Here is a 14,607-nt window from a genome sequence, read left to right on the forward strand (position 1 = left end):
GTTTACTAAGAAATTATCGAATTTAAAAAAATCGTAAGTCGAGACTTTACAAAAAATTCAAGGAAACTGGCTCTTTCCTTGATTTTCTCCGCTATTCTGTTCCTCAAGCTGCTTTTCGCACTCATAACAATGAGTATTATAATACATATTTGAGTAGGTGCAGAATAAGATTTCAGCGTGATCCAAAATGATTTTATGACTTCGTTGGCTATAAAACCTTTTTTTCGGCAGGTCCGGATGGAGTTGTGTGCTAAGGTATTGTGCTGGTAGTATCTGTAAACCGCTTTTTAAATTGTTTGAATTATCCGTTAACTTATGCGCTTTTCCAAAAATCTGAAAAATTCACCTATCCTAAAAAAAAAAGGGAACAAATCTAAAGTTCAAAATTATCGCGGTATATCTAAATTGTCTGCGATTCCGAAAGCATTTGAAGAAATAATAATTTCTCAACTGCAACATCTGTGTAAATCTATAATTTCACCTTACCAACATGGGTTTGTGAAGTCTAGGTCCACTTCTATAAACTTATTGAAGTTCTCTTCTATTGTAATTAAAGAAGTCGAGAATAAAATACAAACGTATGTCATTTACACCGATTTTAGTAAGGCTTTTGACTCACTAAATCATCACCTCTTACTGTATAAACTTAATCTTTTAGGGTTACCTCATAGCCTAATTGAGTGGATCTCCTAATACCTTTCCAACAGAATTCAGAATGTTTATTATAATGGCCTTGTATCTAAATGTGTCCAAGTTACTTCTGGTGTGCCCCAGGGTAGTCATTTGGGTCCTCTATTGTTCACTTTGTTCAAAAATGATCTTCCTTCTGTTATTGACCATTCCCGTGTATTTACGTACGCTGATGACGTTAAGCTTTGCCTAACATTTAACGATAGTCTTGCGAGCTTACTGTCGCAATGTGACCTTAATCGTCTAGAATCTTGGTGCAGAGTAAATATGTTACATCTCAACTGCAATAAATGTAAGTTTATGACCTTCTGTAGAAGTTCTTCCCAGGTAATATGATACTCCTCTTGAGCGAATTGAAGGTGGGAATTACTTAGGGGTTCTGCTTGATGCAAAACTAAAATTTGATAAACATATTCTGTCTACTGTAAATGGGGCAATGGGTGTTCTGGGATTTATAAAACGCTGGTAGAAAGAGTTAAAAAAATCCCTTCATTACCAAAACTTTGTACGTCTCACTGGTTCGTCCTATCCTTGAGTACGGATCTCTTGTCTAAAATCCCCCAGTATAGGATTTATCAAGATAGGATTGAGTCGGTGCAGAAATAATTCTTGTTTAGATTGGAATCCTAATATTATATTACCGCCTTATCGCAGTAGACTTTTATTACTAAACCTTCCTTCTCTTTCTGACTGTAGAACTATGTAAGGTGCTGATTTCATACAGAGACTAATTAATGGTGAAAAAGACTCTTTGGAGCTGTTAAGTCAAATTAGTCTTACAGTTCCGGTCAGGATCACTAGGAATTTTCCTCCTCTTCTCATTTCACGTAGAACTACTAACTTTGCTTGCCATAATCCCTTCCGTATTCTGTGTGTGAATTATAATAATCTCAATAATGTAGTTTGCTCTAGTAAATCTATTCCTCCGCTTAAAACCTTATTATTAGCGTATTTAATGTTATTTGGACGTTGACGTACTAACGCCCAACGATACCAAGCACGGGCTTGTTGACGCGCGGACAAAACAAAATAAATTTGTGAACAGCATGCATTAATCGAAAACCGCGAATAAATATTAAAAGACGCTGTACAGCTAATTAAGTTAAATTAAAATATGTTGGGATATATGTATAAGAAGATGAAAAACAATAACTAAGTATTTAAGATTCTTGAAAATTTGGTTACGATCACATAAAAATTGTCAAAGTTATTAAAGAAAAAACTTAGTTGCTTTGTCTGACAATCTCGTATACTTTGCACGCTATGGTATACATATGTATGTACATATTTGTATTATTTTTGCAGTATTATCTTGACAGCTTTTATTTAAAATGGTTAGCGAGCACACTTGACTGTAATTTTTTTACTTGTTAATATTTGTTGTTTATTAAAAATCGAATGATATTTGGAATGATATTTTTAGTTGTTGTTTGGTTTTTTTGGTTATCTTTTGTAAATATTTTTTGCGGGAAATTTGACGAATGTAATAATGGCACCACTTTTAATTTACAGGGGCTAAAGTGGGCGTAACAAAATTTTGATACAAAGTTAATCTAAAATAACAATTGTATCTCTCTTAGTCTCTGTTGTCTACGTGTTCATAGGGACAGAAAATCATGTCTTTCTACCCTATGTGTAGCGGGTATACATATATATATATATATAAGCTTTACTTATTCATTTTAGTTAATAATAAGTCAATATTACCATGTGTTTAATCGATTACCATATACAGTAGATCGCACCTTATTTCGTGCAGTCGCAAACTAAAAGTTTAAACCTCCACTGGGTCTAAACCATCAAAGATATTTCAAAAATTTAAATGAAGATTGGTATAGCAGAATTTGTAGATTTAAAATTAATATGAAAATTTTCTTAATTTCAAAAGTAAAACATTGAGATAAAAAAAAAAATGTTGAGTTTTTTTGTGCCGCAGCTTTTTTTGTGCAGACATTTTATACAGACGAAATTCTAACTTTTTTGACAAGAATATTAAATACCAGTTTTGGTATTTTTGGTACTTATAATGAAAGGCTTAATGAGTATTTTGACTTGGCCACATTGACGTATTGACATAGAAGTATGCGTTTTTTTTTAAATTTATTGTGAATCAATTGAGACGTTGTAGACTATAGTTTAATAACTAGTCATCTATCTAGTAGTGTGGTGAGTATAAAACTATATAGATTTGCATAAATTTAATATTAAAAAAATTAATTGTGTTTCTTTAAATTATTCAAGGCAACATATTTTTTAGTAATTTAAATTTACTAAATTTAGTCGTCACCGAGGGCACTCGAAAATTATATTATAATAATAATTTTATTTAATATTATTTTTCTATTTATTTGCGATTTTCACGATATTAAGAAACTCGATTTCAAACGATCAGATTATTGTATAAAGTGGTTATTTGATCTTCAAACATTTGCTTATGATTCTCTCTAATTTGCTTTATTTTCTGACTTATTTGGTAGCAAAGCGATATGAAATATGGCGCCAAAATTTGTAAGTGGATTAATCAGCTGATTTATTATTTTTTCGATAACTATACCGAAATATTCAAAATACGGCCACCTTTTCAGAATCATTGCCGCATGATGCAGCTCTATTAGCCTTCTCTGTCTTACACACAGCCGCTTATGGATTAATGTGGCCGAAGGTTGTACTTAACGGAAATTTTCAATGTGAGAAGGGAATAAATGGGATATAATTTGAGATGTTCTAATCGATATTATTTGACAAAAATTGAAGAATAACAGTTTGTTATTACAATAATGTAAAATTGCAACAACCCGGTATTCGACACATTTTCGCATTTGGAGAGCTTGTTCGTTTTTATTGTTATCGAATGCCGTGTATTTAAAGTTAATACTTCGCAACACTAACAAATACGTTGTGAAATATGATTGGACCACATGTGCCCAATCAAAGCGTTCCACCGGGTATACACAACAAATATATTCATCTCTTTCTGACACATGGTGTGTATACTATAGATTTAACCGGCTTTTCGACCCATTTATAAAATTTGTTTGATTCTTACAGTAAGTTTGTTTAAAGAGTTCGGTGCAGTAACACGTGTGCATGATGCTTCTAAAAGTAATCGCTCTTTTGCTGGCGATAGGATGTTTAAATGCCGAAGTGTATTTTGAAGAAAAATTCGAAAATGGTAATTTTTCTGCAATGTTTGGAATTGTTTAGTTTTTGTATTTCAACTTCGACCTAATTTCTGGATTCCAGATAATTGGAAAACTGAATGGATCTATAGTAAGCATCCCGGAAAAGAGTTTGGAAAATTTGTTCACTCTGCAGGCTCCTTTTACAATGATGCTGACTTGGACAAGGGTAGGACGTTTTTATTTTATTTGGGCATTTTGCACAATTCAAATTCATAATTTACACAGGCATTCAGACATCGCAGGACGCACGTTTTTATGCATTGTCTAATAAATTCGATGGATTCTCGAATAAGGGCAAACCTTTGGTGGTTCAATTTTCTGTAAAGCATGAGCAAAATATTGATTGCGGAGGCGGTTATGTGAAGTTGTTTGATTGCTCTCTGGACCAAACGGATATGCATGGTGAATCACCTTATGAAATTATGTTTGGACCCGACATCTGTGGACCTGGCACCAAAAAAGTGCATGTGATTTTAAGCTACAAAGGCAAGAATCACTTAATCAACAAAGATATTCGTTGCAAGGATGACGTGTATACACATTTCTACACTCTGATTGTGAAGCCAGACAATACCTATGAAGTGCTAATTGATAATGAGAAAGTGGAATCCGGCAATCTTGAGGATGATTGGGATTTCTTGGCGCCCAAAAAGATTAAGGATCCAAATGCAAAGAAACCTGAAGATTGGGACGATAAGGTACTTCGAATATCTTTTACGCAATTTTCTATCTTTGATAATTATTTTGGCAATTTTATTTTAATTTGGAACAGGCCACGATTCCCGATCCTGATGATAAGAAACCTGAGGATTGGGATAAGCCAGAGCACATTCCAGACCCCGATGCTTCAAAACCAGAAGATTGGGACGATGAAATGGACGGCGAATGGGAACCTCCCATGGTCGATAATCCTGACTACAAAGGAGAATGGCAGGCCAAGCAATTGGATAACCCTAATTACAAAGGAGCATGGGAGCATCCAGAGATCGATAATCCAGAATATAGTGCTGATGACAATCTCTATCTGCGCAATGAAATTTGCACTGTGGGCTTCGATCTGTGGCAAGTCAAATCGGGCACAATATTTGATAATGTCCTCATCACAGATGACATTGAATTAGCATCAAAGGTAGCGGCTGAAGTAAAAAATACACAAGCCGGTGAAAAGAAAGTGAAGGAATTGCAAGATGAGGTGCAGCGGAAAAAGGACGAAGAAGAGTCCAAGAAGAATGCCGATAAGGATGATGAAGACGATGATGATGATGACGACAATACAGAGTCTAAGCAAGAGACTGAAGACAATGGTCACGATGAATTATAAATGGCATTTACAAAAAAAAAAAAAGTATTTGTGCATCTTTAATTTGTTTGACAAATACAATCATTCTTAATAATATTTATGTAGAATTAAAATTTGCAAGACTTATAAGTTTAAATAAATGAATTGCATATTAGTCTTCGAAATAATAATTTACCTGCATGAATTACGATTGTTTTATGTACATATAGTCAATACTAAAATGAGCTGCACAAACTGTGCCTTCAATGAGGAACGGAACTCTTCTGATGATTAATGAACAAAAGACTGACTTAATTACATACATATATAATGAATCTGATAGTTTTGTGGAGCTCAAAAGTACAAAATTCGCGCAAGTAATTATTTCATAAAAAGAATGTTTTTTTTTAAATCGAAATTTTTAAGTCTCAATTTGACGTATCCTTGGTTAATAAATAGGGAACACATTTTGTTATATTTTATACAAAGTTTAGACTTACTAGGAGTTATCGCCTAAGCTGCCGTACTTTTGGTGAATGAAGTTGGGTAAAATATTTGTTTAATAATAAAGTTATTTAATTTAATTACTTAAATTCTAAAATCCCACGAAAAAGTAGTTGAAATCATCTGAATGAAATCGATTAAAAAGGTACCATACCCTTTTTGTGGTAAACAGATGATTGGCAAATACATAGATTGTTTTCAGAGGAAAGCAGAAATCATCTATGAAGCCAATTGAATTGAATTGAAAATTGAAAATGCGAAAGCCATTTTTCGCGTTGTTTACTTCTGACCAAAATCACAAGTCCGCTGTTTCAGCATTAAGAAATAAATTATAAGATTGCAAAACGATGACCAAAAATTTGTGTAAATCGGAGCACCTACAAAAATCTTGGTTTTGGTCCCAAAACGAAAACGATTGAATAGTTAATACCGGTGCACGCATGATAACTTCTTAATTTCAGTGTCAATTTTCGATACAAAAATATGGCATGGAAAATAATGTTTAATTTTCAATGTATTCTAGCCCCAATTTAAATTAATTTCGTTTTTAAAATCTGAAAATCAACTAATTATGAGTTGTAGACTACAGTTTTAGGAATAAAATTTAGTACAATCAATAACGCTAGAGCTATTTTTCAAAACGAAAACGAAAAACTAATTACAAAACGAGCAAATTTGTCTTTTCGAAATGGAAAGTAAACGCCTTTTTCTACGTCAAATTGGATATTATTTGCAAAAGGAAAAAAATAGTTGACTCATTGGTTTAATATAAAAGAGCAAATAAATTTCTTTCAGAGGAAGCATAAATTATCTATGGAGGATAAAATTATCATAATGTGAGTTCTATCCACGCGAGAAATTGGACATACGAAGTGCATTTTTACGGGTTGTTTACTGACTAGGGATGTCGGAAATTTATCAAAATATCGATATTTTTCTCTTAAAGAATATCGCGATATTTTTTTTAGTAAAAATAGTCGATATTGATATTTTTGAGATGATGTATCCACTGAAAATGTGAGCGGAGATTCTTTTGTGACCGTCAGCTTAGTGATTCCTAAAATTAATACAAAATTAAAAAAAAAAATTAAAATTAAAAGAAGAATGTGGTTACCGCTGAGGGCATCGAAGCAAATAATACCCTTCTAAAAATATAAGATAAGCGATTGAGTGCTTTGCTGCAGTCTAACATCCTGATGAAAGGTACTATGCTTGATCTTCGATTTAAAAAAATGTTAGTCGATATGCCTCTTCATGTAAAAAATGTCACCGATAAAGGCATTAAGCATAAAAGAAACAAACAGAAATATTGCCTTCGTCTGAAGGAGAAATAGATTGCGGAGAACAGGACATGGTCGCATTAAGCGTACACGAAAATTTTCTAGATTTGCAAAAAAGGATCATATAACTCCGAGGCTCTACAGTCCAGAGTTCCAAAAGAAAGGAAATGCAGCTTTTCTTTAGTACGACATTTTGTAGTTGGGAGACAAATCCGTTGGAATTCTGGATTCCACAAATGTCAACTATGCTCATGCTAGCAAAGGTGGCATTAGGTTAATTAAACACGCCTGGTAGTTTGGTTTCATCTGGCTTCTGCCATAAAGTGTGTTGTTTGTAACTCCAATTGCACTATGGGCAAAAAGTCCCGAATTGCGGCATTTTTACCATTTTTGAAGATAGAAACATGAAACTTTGTACATATACCTAAAATATAAATATCGAATTTCGGTTTTTTTCTTTTTTCAATTGGACTACGACTTCCTTGCCGCCCACCTTACCATGAGGTTATAATTTTCGATTTTTTTTTCCAAAAATTTGTTTTAAAATTAAACTAAATTTATTAAATTAATATATTTTTTAGCAAATTTGCATTTTAAATTTAATTTGGATCTATGCAAAATTAAATCAAAAATTTATTAGAGCCCAATATTATGTTTTGTGACTCTATACCTTGGTGTCCAGTTAATAATTTATTCTTCACAAAGCTCTTCCTCCAACTCCAGGGAACTTTGCCCAAAAATTTCGAGTTCATTATCTCCGCCTTCTTGTACCTGATTATCATTATTGTCTACACATGCCCATGTTATTGGAGGCTCAATATCAGGAGATTCCAAAAGAGCTATAACATTTCTTGGAAGGCTTTTTTATAGTTTAATCTTTGGCGTTCCTTTAGATTTATAGCAGTGGGTCAGAGGAATCTAATGCTCTATTTAACACATCTGATAAAGTATTCAGGCGGCTGTTTTTCTTTGCATGAAAACATATCGATTTTGTAAAATTTTTTGTGCTTCACAGCAGTTTGTTGGCGGTTGTTTTTGCTCCAAAAATCAAGCAACGTTGAAAAACAAGACGTAAATACAACTGAAACATTGAGTTTTGCCGTAAATCGGGCAAAAACGGGCAAAAAAGTTAATCACTATTTGATTGTTAACAGTTTGGTTAATAAAATTCAGCTTTAATATTGCCTCGAGCGGCCTAGACGCATTAGTTATACTCCACAGAAACACAAATACATTTGTTACCAGGGACCTAAAAACATACCAACAACACATTGCATGATTGGACAATATATCACATGTACTAAAAATGTAGTGCCAATAATTAATATTACATACCTTAACGATTAAATTCCATATTCAAGCTTTTTTGTTTGATTTAATATTTGAATATAAAATTGACAGAAAAAATCACAAATTTTCCCGCCAATTTTTTTTTTTAAAGGGTCCAGACCATAGTCTTTAAGTATGGGCGAATAACAAATTACCAACGAAGTCTAAAATTTTTTAAAAATATGTTTCAGTATTCTTGAAGTATTCTAATTCAAAAAATAAAGTCAATTTAATGATACCGAACACAAAAAAAATGTAAAAATGCCGCACTTTGCGACTTTTTCCCCTTAGTGCATTGTCGTATGACAGACCAGGATGTAACCGAACGAGTTTAAAATCGTTAAATACAGATTTGTTTTCTAACCTAATTAAAAGCATTAAGTACAAATTCTATGAATTAATAATTAATACGTTTTGAAAATATTTAAAATTGAACACAATGGGCTGTGCTCTATACCATATATGTACTTAATAGTTTTGTTATTTTTATTTTGAAGAACGCAAATAAGGCTGCAAACATAGTGCGCGCTGAGACGAAGATGAAGATGAAGCTGAAGACAAAAAACAGTGCAGTACAATTTATATAAATTCGCTCACCCGCAAACATACTGCGCGCTGAGACGAAGATGAACGGTGCAGTACTGTTTTTGAAGACGAATCGCTTGCTATTTTGCCTTTGTTGATATTTTTTTTGTTCTACCCATGCTTTGGCGCAATGCATGTTACAATTTACATGTGATTTGAGATTTGGCTGACGGACAAGTTTTGTGAAAATGTGAATTATAAATGAAGAGTTAATTTTCGAATTAAGAAAAATTAAATAAACATGTAACTAAATGAAAAGTTAAAATGATTGAAATGAATGAACTAAATATATTTTGAATAATTTTCTACCTTAACGTTACAATTTGCCTTTCTGCAGGTATAATTGGGGTTTTAGTTGTTTTTTTTTTTTTTCTTCAGCTTTGTTGCTTCAGAGTGGGTATAATATTTGTTTTTTATTCACTTTTTAAATAAAAAATAGTCTATTGTGTCTCAAAATTTATTCAATTTTGAATAATTAGTGGTTCAATTTTTAACAGAATGTAATCAAATGTGCTAATTTTTATTCGGGTATACTCCAAAATTTTTTTTTCATCTTGACGCAGCTCATCAACTAAATGATGAAATTCGCCGAATGCTTTTCTTCCCAAATTAATTGGGTGAATTTTTCCATACACTATTTTGTTTCATTTAAATTTAAAAAATAACCTTTCCTCTAACAGCAGCTCATCTTCTGAAGAGAAATCCATTGCGACTAACATCACAAAATCGCAACAAATCCGTCTTGCACCATGCAACTTATTAGCTTACTCGCATCACAAGCAATTCGTATTCAGCTTTGTTGCTTCAGAGTGGGTATAATAATTGTTTTTTTTTTTTATTCACTTTTTAAATAAAAAATAGTCTATTGTGTCTCAAATAGCTCTTATTTGCAGTCCATAGTTGATGAAATCATCTTGGGCCTGTAAACTTACAGCAACTTGAAATTAAGCTGAATATTAAAAAATTTCAAAAATACTTGATATATCGATTTTTTTAAAAATATATTTCTTAATATCATCGCGCAATATATTTTAGACAGCAAATATCATCAATGCGACATTTTTCCAAAATCCAAAAACCTTACTTCTGACCAAAACACAAGTCAGCTCATTCAGCAGTATGGAGTGAAGCGTTCCGATAGTAAAACGATGACCAAAAACTTGTGAAAACCAGAGCACCTAACCTAAACGAAAATCTCGGTTTTGGTCCCAAAACGAAAACGAAAAGTGAATACCGGAGCACGCCTGATTCAGGCGTTTTAATTTCAAATTGACCTGATTTGTGATATTGACCTTCGTGTATTTTATATTTACCCATTGATTACATAAATTACATTACATTACATTACATTCAATATAACATATTTTTAACATAAAATTAATGTTATATATCAATATTTATTTATTATTTACTTCTTGGCATTCTCACTTCTAAGTCGAGCACACTATTTTAAAAATCTTAAAGCTTATTTTAAGCATGGGTCGACGCTCTCTTTAATTTTTTATTTGTTATTACTCATGTTATACGTATATGTATGTATTTGAGCTCAGTTACTCAGTATGAAGAGCTAGGTACTCAATTTTGTAATTTGTTTAGGCTGCATCATAGAAATTATCATTAAGTAGAACCTTCCGCCGCATTATTCTATAAGCGGCTGTATGTAGAGAGGAACGGCTAATATAGCCGCTTGATTGATCATGAGGTAATAATTCTGAAAAGGTGTCGGTATTTTGGCTAATATTTTGGAATATTTATCGAAGTGCGATATGGATGGAAATCAGGTGATTATTCAAATTGCAAATGTTGGCGCCTTAAAATTATTGCAAATTGGAATTTCTTAAAAAAAAAAAATAAAATTGAGAAATCAAAAAGAAATAACCACAGGTATAAAAGTGTTTTAAGAAAATCGTCAAGTCGATCAATGCGACCTGTTTGTATAAAAGTATGATAGTTACTGAGCGAGTTGCTTATTATGATGAAAAACCGAAATAAGTAATGTCAATTGACGAATAACATATGGGCAATCCTCAAAAAAAGGTAAACCACGACCGAAAAAAAAAATCTTCACATTCATCGTATTTTTTTGTATAATGTCATAAAGAAATATCAAAATTTTCATAATACAATGGATCCGTAGCATATCTCCGTTGTTTTTATAAAAAAAATTTGCCTGCAAACTGAAAAAATTTAATTTTTTCACTTTTAGCTCCCTTTGTATGCATTTTTATGTTTTATTATTTCACAAAGAAAACATATGATATGTTTGCTCTTTTTCTACCAAATCTCTTAATAGCAATCCAATAATAAGATAAAAAATGCAAAGTGAGCGAAAAAATTTTCAATTAACTGTTTATTTTTATTTTGCTTCTTATCTATGTTCAAATCGTACGTTCGCGACCGAAAACATCATTTTATTATAATTGCTTCGCAATAAGTGCAAGCAGGTGAATGAAACTTCGCGTGTTAAGTGATTTTGGTATATATATTTTAAATATAAAAAATCGTTGGGGTTACTCAAACCAATCTTTTTTTATTGATTGTCAAAGTAGCGTACGTTCGCGACCTTACCTATAAGCCTATGTCGATTTTTACTAGCGTCGCATGGATTTAAAAAAAAAAAATTTTTTTTTTGTTTTTGAAAACTATGTTGTTTGCAGTTACTTATTACTTGTTAGTTATTACTTATTATTTATTACATATTTTTCTTGCTATTAATAAATTTCAGTACATTTTTCATATTTAATAAAAATTTATTTTTTTTACTTTTAAATGTTATTAGACACATTAAATTGAGTTAAATCCGTTTGTTTTTATGAAATATGAAGTTATTAATAAAAAAGTTGTGGTAAAATAAAAATTTAATAAATAAAACAACATGGAAAAATCGTACGTTCGCGACCGGAACTTAATTAAATTAAAAATAAATAAATGGAGATATTTTCTTGGGAGTAGACTTAATAGAAAGCAACATGATTCTACTTTAAAAGTAAAGTTATTTCTTTAAAATATTCCGTCTCAATTCGCAGAGTTTTGTATTTTACTGTATTAAGCCAAAGTCGACTTCCATTTTGCGTACGTTCGCGACCGCATGTTTTTTTGACAATATTATGAAAATTAAAAATCGATAAGCCCCATAATTTACAGTAACCCAAGAGCTAAACAAATGCTATCGAAGAGTAAAAAAAAAGTTTCAGGAAACGTTTGTTTTCGATTTTATTTTTTTAATTTATCTCGTACGAACGTACGTTCGCGACTTTGAGAAATGCTCATATATTATTGCATATATTTATTATTTTCTTCTTTTTCCTGCTTGAGTTTGTTTAATTTTTATCTCTAAACAATTGATGCAGCTTTGCCGTAAACCACTTGTATCATGGAATTTCATAATAACACCTGGTTTAAATAGAGTATGACAGTCCAGCATCAGAAGTATCGATATCTCATATATTATAGGCTAGAGCTGTATAAACAAAATTCATTTAAATTTTTCCAAGAATGATGTATCTCCAAAAGACTACATTTTGTGGACAGAATATATTTTTTCGAAAGCTTTGCAGCTTTGACAAAATGATAACGTTTTTATCTGACCAAAAAATTAATTAGTTCATTATTCATCGATTTCATTAGGCATTTGTATATTGGTCAAAAGAAAACAATGTGAAAAAATGACTTTCGTTTTTTTAATTGCCTGAGTGGTTTGAACGCACATAAGGATGATTTTAACCTGCATAGATGATGACTTATGCCTCTCCCTTTGATTTTTTGGACAAGAAAAGTTTTTTATCTTTTATTTTCAAAAGTCAATTGCACGACAATCAGCTGTTTCCCACAAAAAGGATGCCACCTTTCTAATCGATTTCATTTTGGTGATTTCAACTACCTCTTAATGCACTTTAGGTATTAACCTATTAAATTAAAGGGATTTGTTCATATAAATTTATTTTTTATCACATTTAAAAAATTAATGCTATCTGTTCTACTATAAAATTATCTCATATTTTGGCGATAACTCATGGTGACAAATTTATCGATCGCTAACGAAATCGAAAATTGTTGTTGCCGACGGCAATATTTTATTTGCGAATTCGAGGTGTGGTCAGAAATAGGTTGTTTCTAAAATAATTACATGCTCTATTGATCTTCTGGCGGTTTTGAATTAACGTCAATAAATCAATGAACCACTTATATATTTTTTCATTTCCAAATAAGACAAACTCGTTCGTTTTGCAAATCGAAAGAATCTTGTGAAATTGAAAACGTTAGACTCAGTGTGACCGTGTTGTAAATAATCTGTACCATTTCCGACGTTTCAACCATTTTGTTAGTTTTTGTTATTTAATATTTTGCAGAAGATTAGTGTGTAAATGTAACTCTGTCGTCGACAACTAGCCGGAAGTCAGTTAAGTCTTTCTTTTGGATTTTGGTCGACCTCGAAGGTGGGTGGCAAAGAAATGTTGCAAGAAAAAAATTTTTTTTAAGTGTGAATCTTTTTATATTTTTCTTAATGTGAATGATTCTTTGATTATTAATAATTATGCCTGATGGTTAGAATAGTTATTTTCCTTATTGTCGAATGATGATACTTCCATGCACCACTCTGAAGCGGTTATTGCGCAAAGTGCAGATTATGGATATTCTGACAAGTGACAAAGTTGAAAGTATTAGTCGTATTTTTGAATGTGCGTTTTAAGGTTGACATTTTTTTCTTTAAATGTGTATTTCAATTAGAAAGAGTATGAAAATCAGGAAGAAGCAACGAGATTAATAGACCAATGATGTGACAAGTTATTAAAAATAACAAATTTCATTTGTTACTAGGTCTATCGGCTATTGGAAATGGGTGCCTACCGTTATATGCAAGAGTTGTATAGAAAGAAGCAGAGTGATGTTATGCGCTACCTGCTTCGCATACGCGTGTGGCAGTATCGCCAATTGACAAAGCTGCATCGCTCGCCTAGGCCGACTCGTCCAGATAAGGCTCGTCGCATGGGGTACCGTGCCAAACAGGGTTTCGTTATCTACAGGATTCGTGTTCGTCGAGGCGGTCGCAAACGTCCAGTGCCTAAGGGATGCACCTACGGTAAGCCAAAGAGCCATGGTGTGAACCAATTGAAGCCGTATCGTGGATTGCAGTCCATTGCTGAGGTAAGTAATTCTAACATTAGATGTACTACATTTTTCATATGATGATATCGTAATATTTGTTGAACTTGTATGATGCGTACTAACTTCCTTAGATGTCTGATTTTGATTCAACATTTAATACAGTATGAGAGGTGGTGTCCACATGTGATAATATGAAATTCATTTTGTTGTAGGAACGCGTTGGTCGCAGACTTGGCGGTTTGCGTGTTTTGAACTCTTACTGGGTGGCACAAGATGCTTCTTACAAATATTTCGAGGTCATTTTGGTGGACATTCATCACAACGCTATCTGTCGTGACCCCAAAATTAATTGGATCTGTAAGCACGTACACAAGCATCGTGAGCTTCGTGGTCTCACTTCGGCAGGAAAGAGTTCCCGTGGCATTGGAAAGGGCTACAGATACTCGCAAACCATTGGTGGATCTAGACGTGCTGCCTGGAAGCGAAAGAACCGTGAGCAGATGCATAGGAAGCGTTAAGTGTGATCAGACTGGACTATTTTGTTGTCAACACACATTTCAAATATGAATTAAAATCCATTAAAATTACTGGCTTTTGATACGTGTAAACCTTCCATTTTTATTAGATAGAGAAATTTACGTCTTGATCTTGT

The 14,607-nt window shown here is 32.5% G+C and overlaps 3 protein-coding genes and 1 non-coding gene across 4 annotated transcripts in view; 3 read left to right on the forward strand and 1 right to left on the reverse strand.

Moving 5' to 3' along the window:
* Window positions 1–14,607, reverse strand: part of LOC132797690 (large ribosomal subunit protein uL16) — an 88,658-nt gene that overhangs the window by 19,202 nt on the left and 54,849 nt on the right. The window lies entirely within an intron of this gene.
* LOC132797645 (calreticulin) lies at window positions 3,739–5,342 on the forward strand. The gene is made up of 4 exons (XM_060809402.1): window positions 3,739–3,862; window positions 3,934–4,038; window positions 4,098–4,570; window positions 4,645–5,342. The coding sequence occupies exons 1-4, from the start codon at window positions 3,778–3,780 to the stop codon at window positions 5,191–5,193; spliced, it is 1,212 nt and encodes a 403-aa protein (XP_060665385.1). The 5' UTR covers window positions 3,739–3,777; the 3' UTR covers window positions 5,194–5,342.
* LOC132797691 (large ribosomal subunit protein eL15) lies at window positions 13,147–14,563 on the forward strand. The gene is made up of 3 exons (XM_060809446.1): window positions 13,147–13,285; window positions 13,668–13,994; window positions 14,168–14,563. Exons 2-3 carry the CDS (start codon window positions 13,686–13,688, stop codon window positions 14,471–14,473), a joined length of 615 nt encoding a protein of 204 aa, XP_060665429.1. The 5' UTR covers window positions 13,147–13,285; window positions 13,668–13,685; the 3' UTR covers window positions 14,474–14,563.
* Window positions 13,415–13,495, forward strand: LOC132797692 (small nucleolar RNA Me18S-Gm1358). Its single transcript, XR_009633772.1, has one exon. It is a non-coding gene; the product is annotated as a small nucleolar RNA Me18S-Gm1358 (small nucleolar RNA).

This window comes from Drosophila nasuta, unplaced genomic scaffold (assembly GCF_023558535.2).
Source record: "Drosophila nasuta strain 15112-1781.00 unplaced genomic scaffold, ASM2355853v1 ctg16_pilon, whole genome shotgun sequence".
NCBI lineage: Eukaryota > Metazoa > Arthropoda > Insecta > Diptera > Drosophilidae > Drosophila > Drosophila nasuta.

Coding starts and splice junctions, on each gene's coding strand:
- LOC132797645 (XM_060809402.1), top strand. CDS start 3,778: ATGATGCTTCTAAAAGTAATCGCTCTTTTGCTGGCGATAGGATGTTTA. Junction 3,863..3,933: donor TGAAGAAAAATTCGAAAATG/GTAATTTTTCTG, acceptor TCTGGATTCCAG/ATAATTGGAAAACTGAATGG. Junction 4,571..4,644: donor CTGAAGATTGGGACGATAAG/GTACTTCGAATA, acceptor AATTTGGAACAG/GCCACGATTCCCGATCCTGA.
- LOC132797691 (XM_060809446.1), top strand. CDS start 13,686: ATGGGTGCCTACCGTTATATGCAAGAGTTGTATAGAAAGAAGCAGAGT. Junction 13,995..14,167: donor GATTGCAGTCCATTGCTGAG/GTAAGTAATTCT, acceptor ATTTTGTTGTAG/GAACGCGTTGGTCGCAGACT.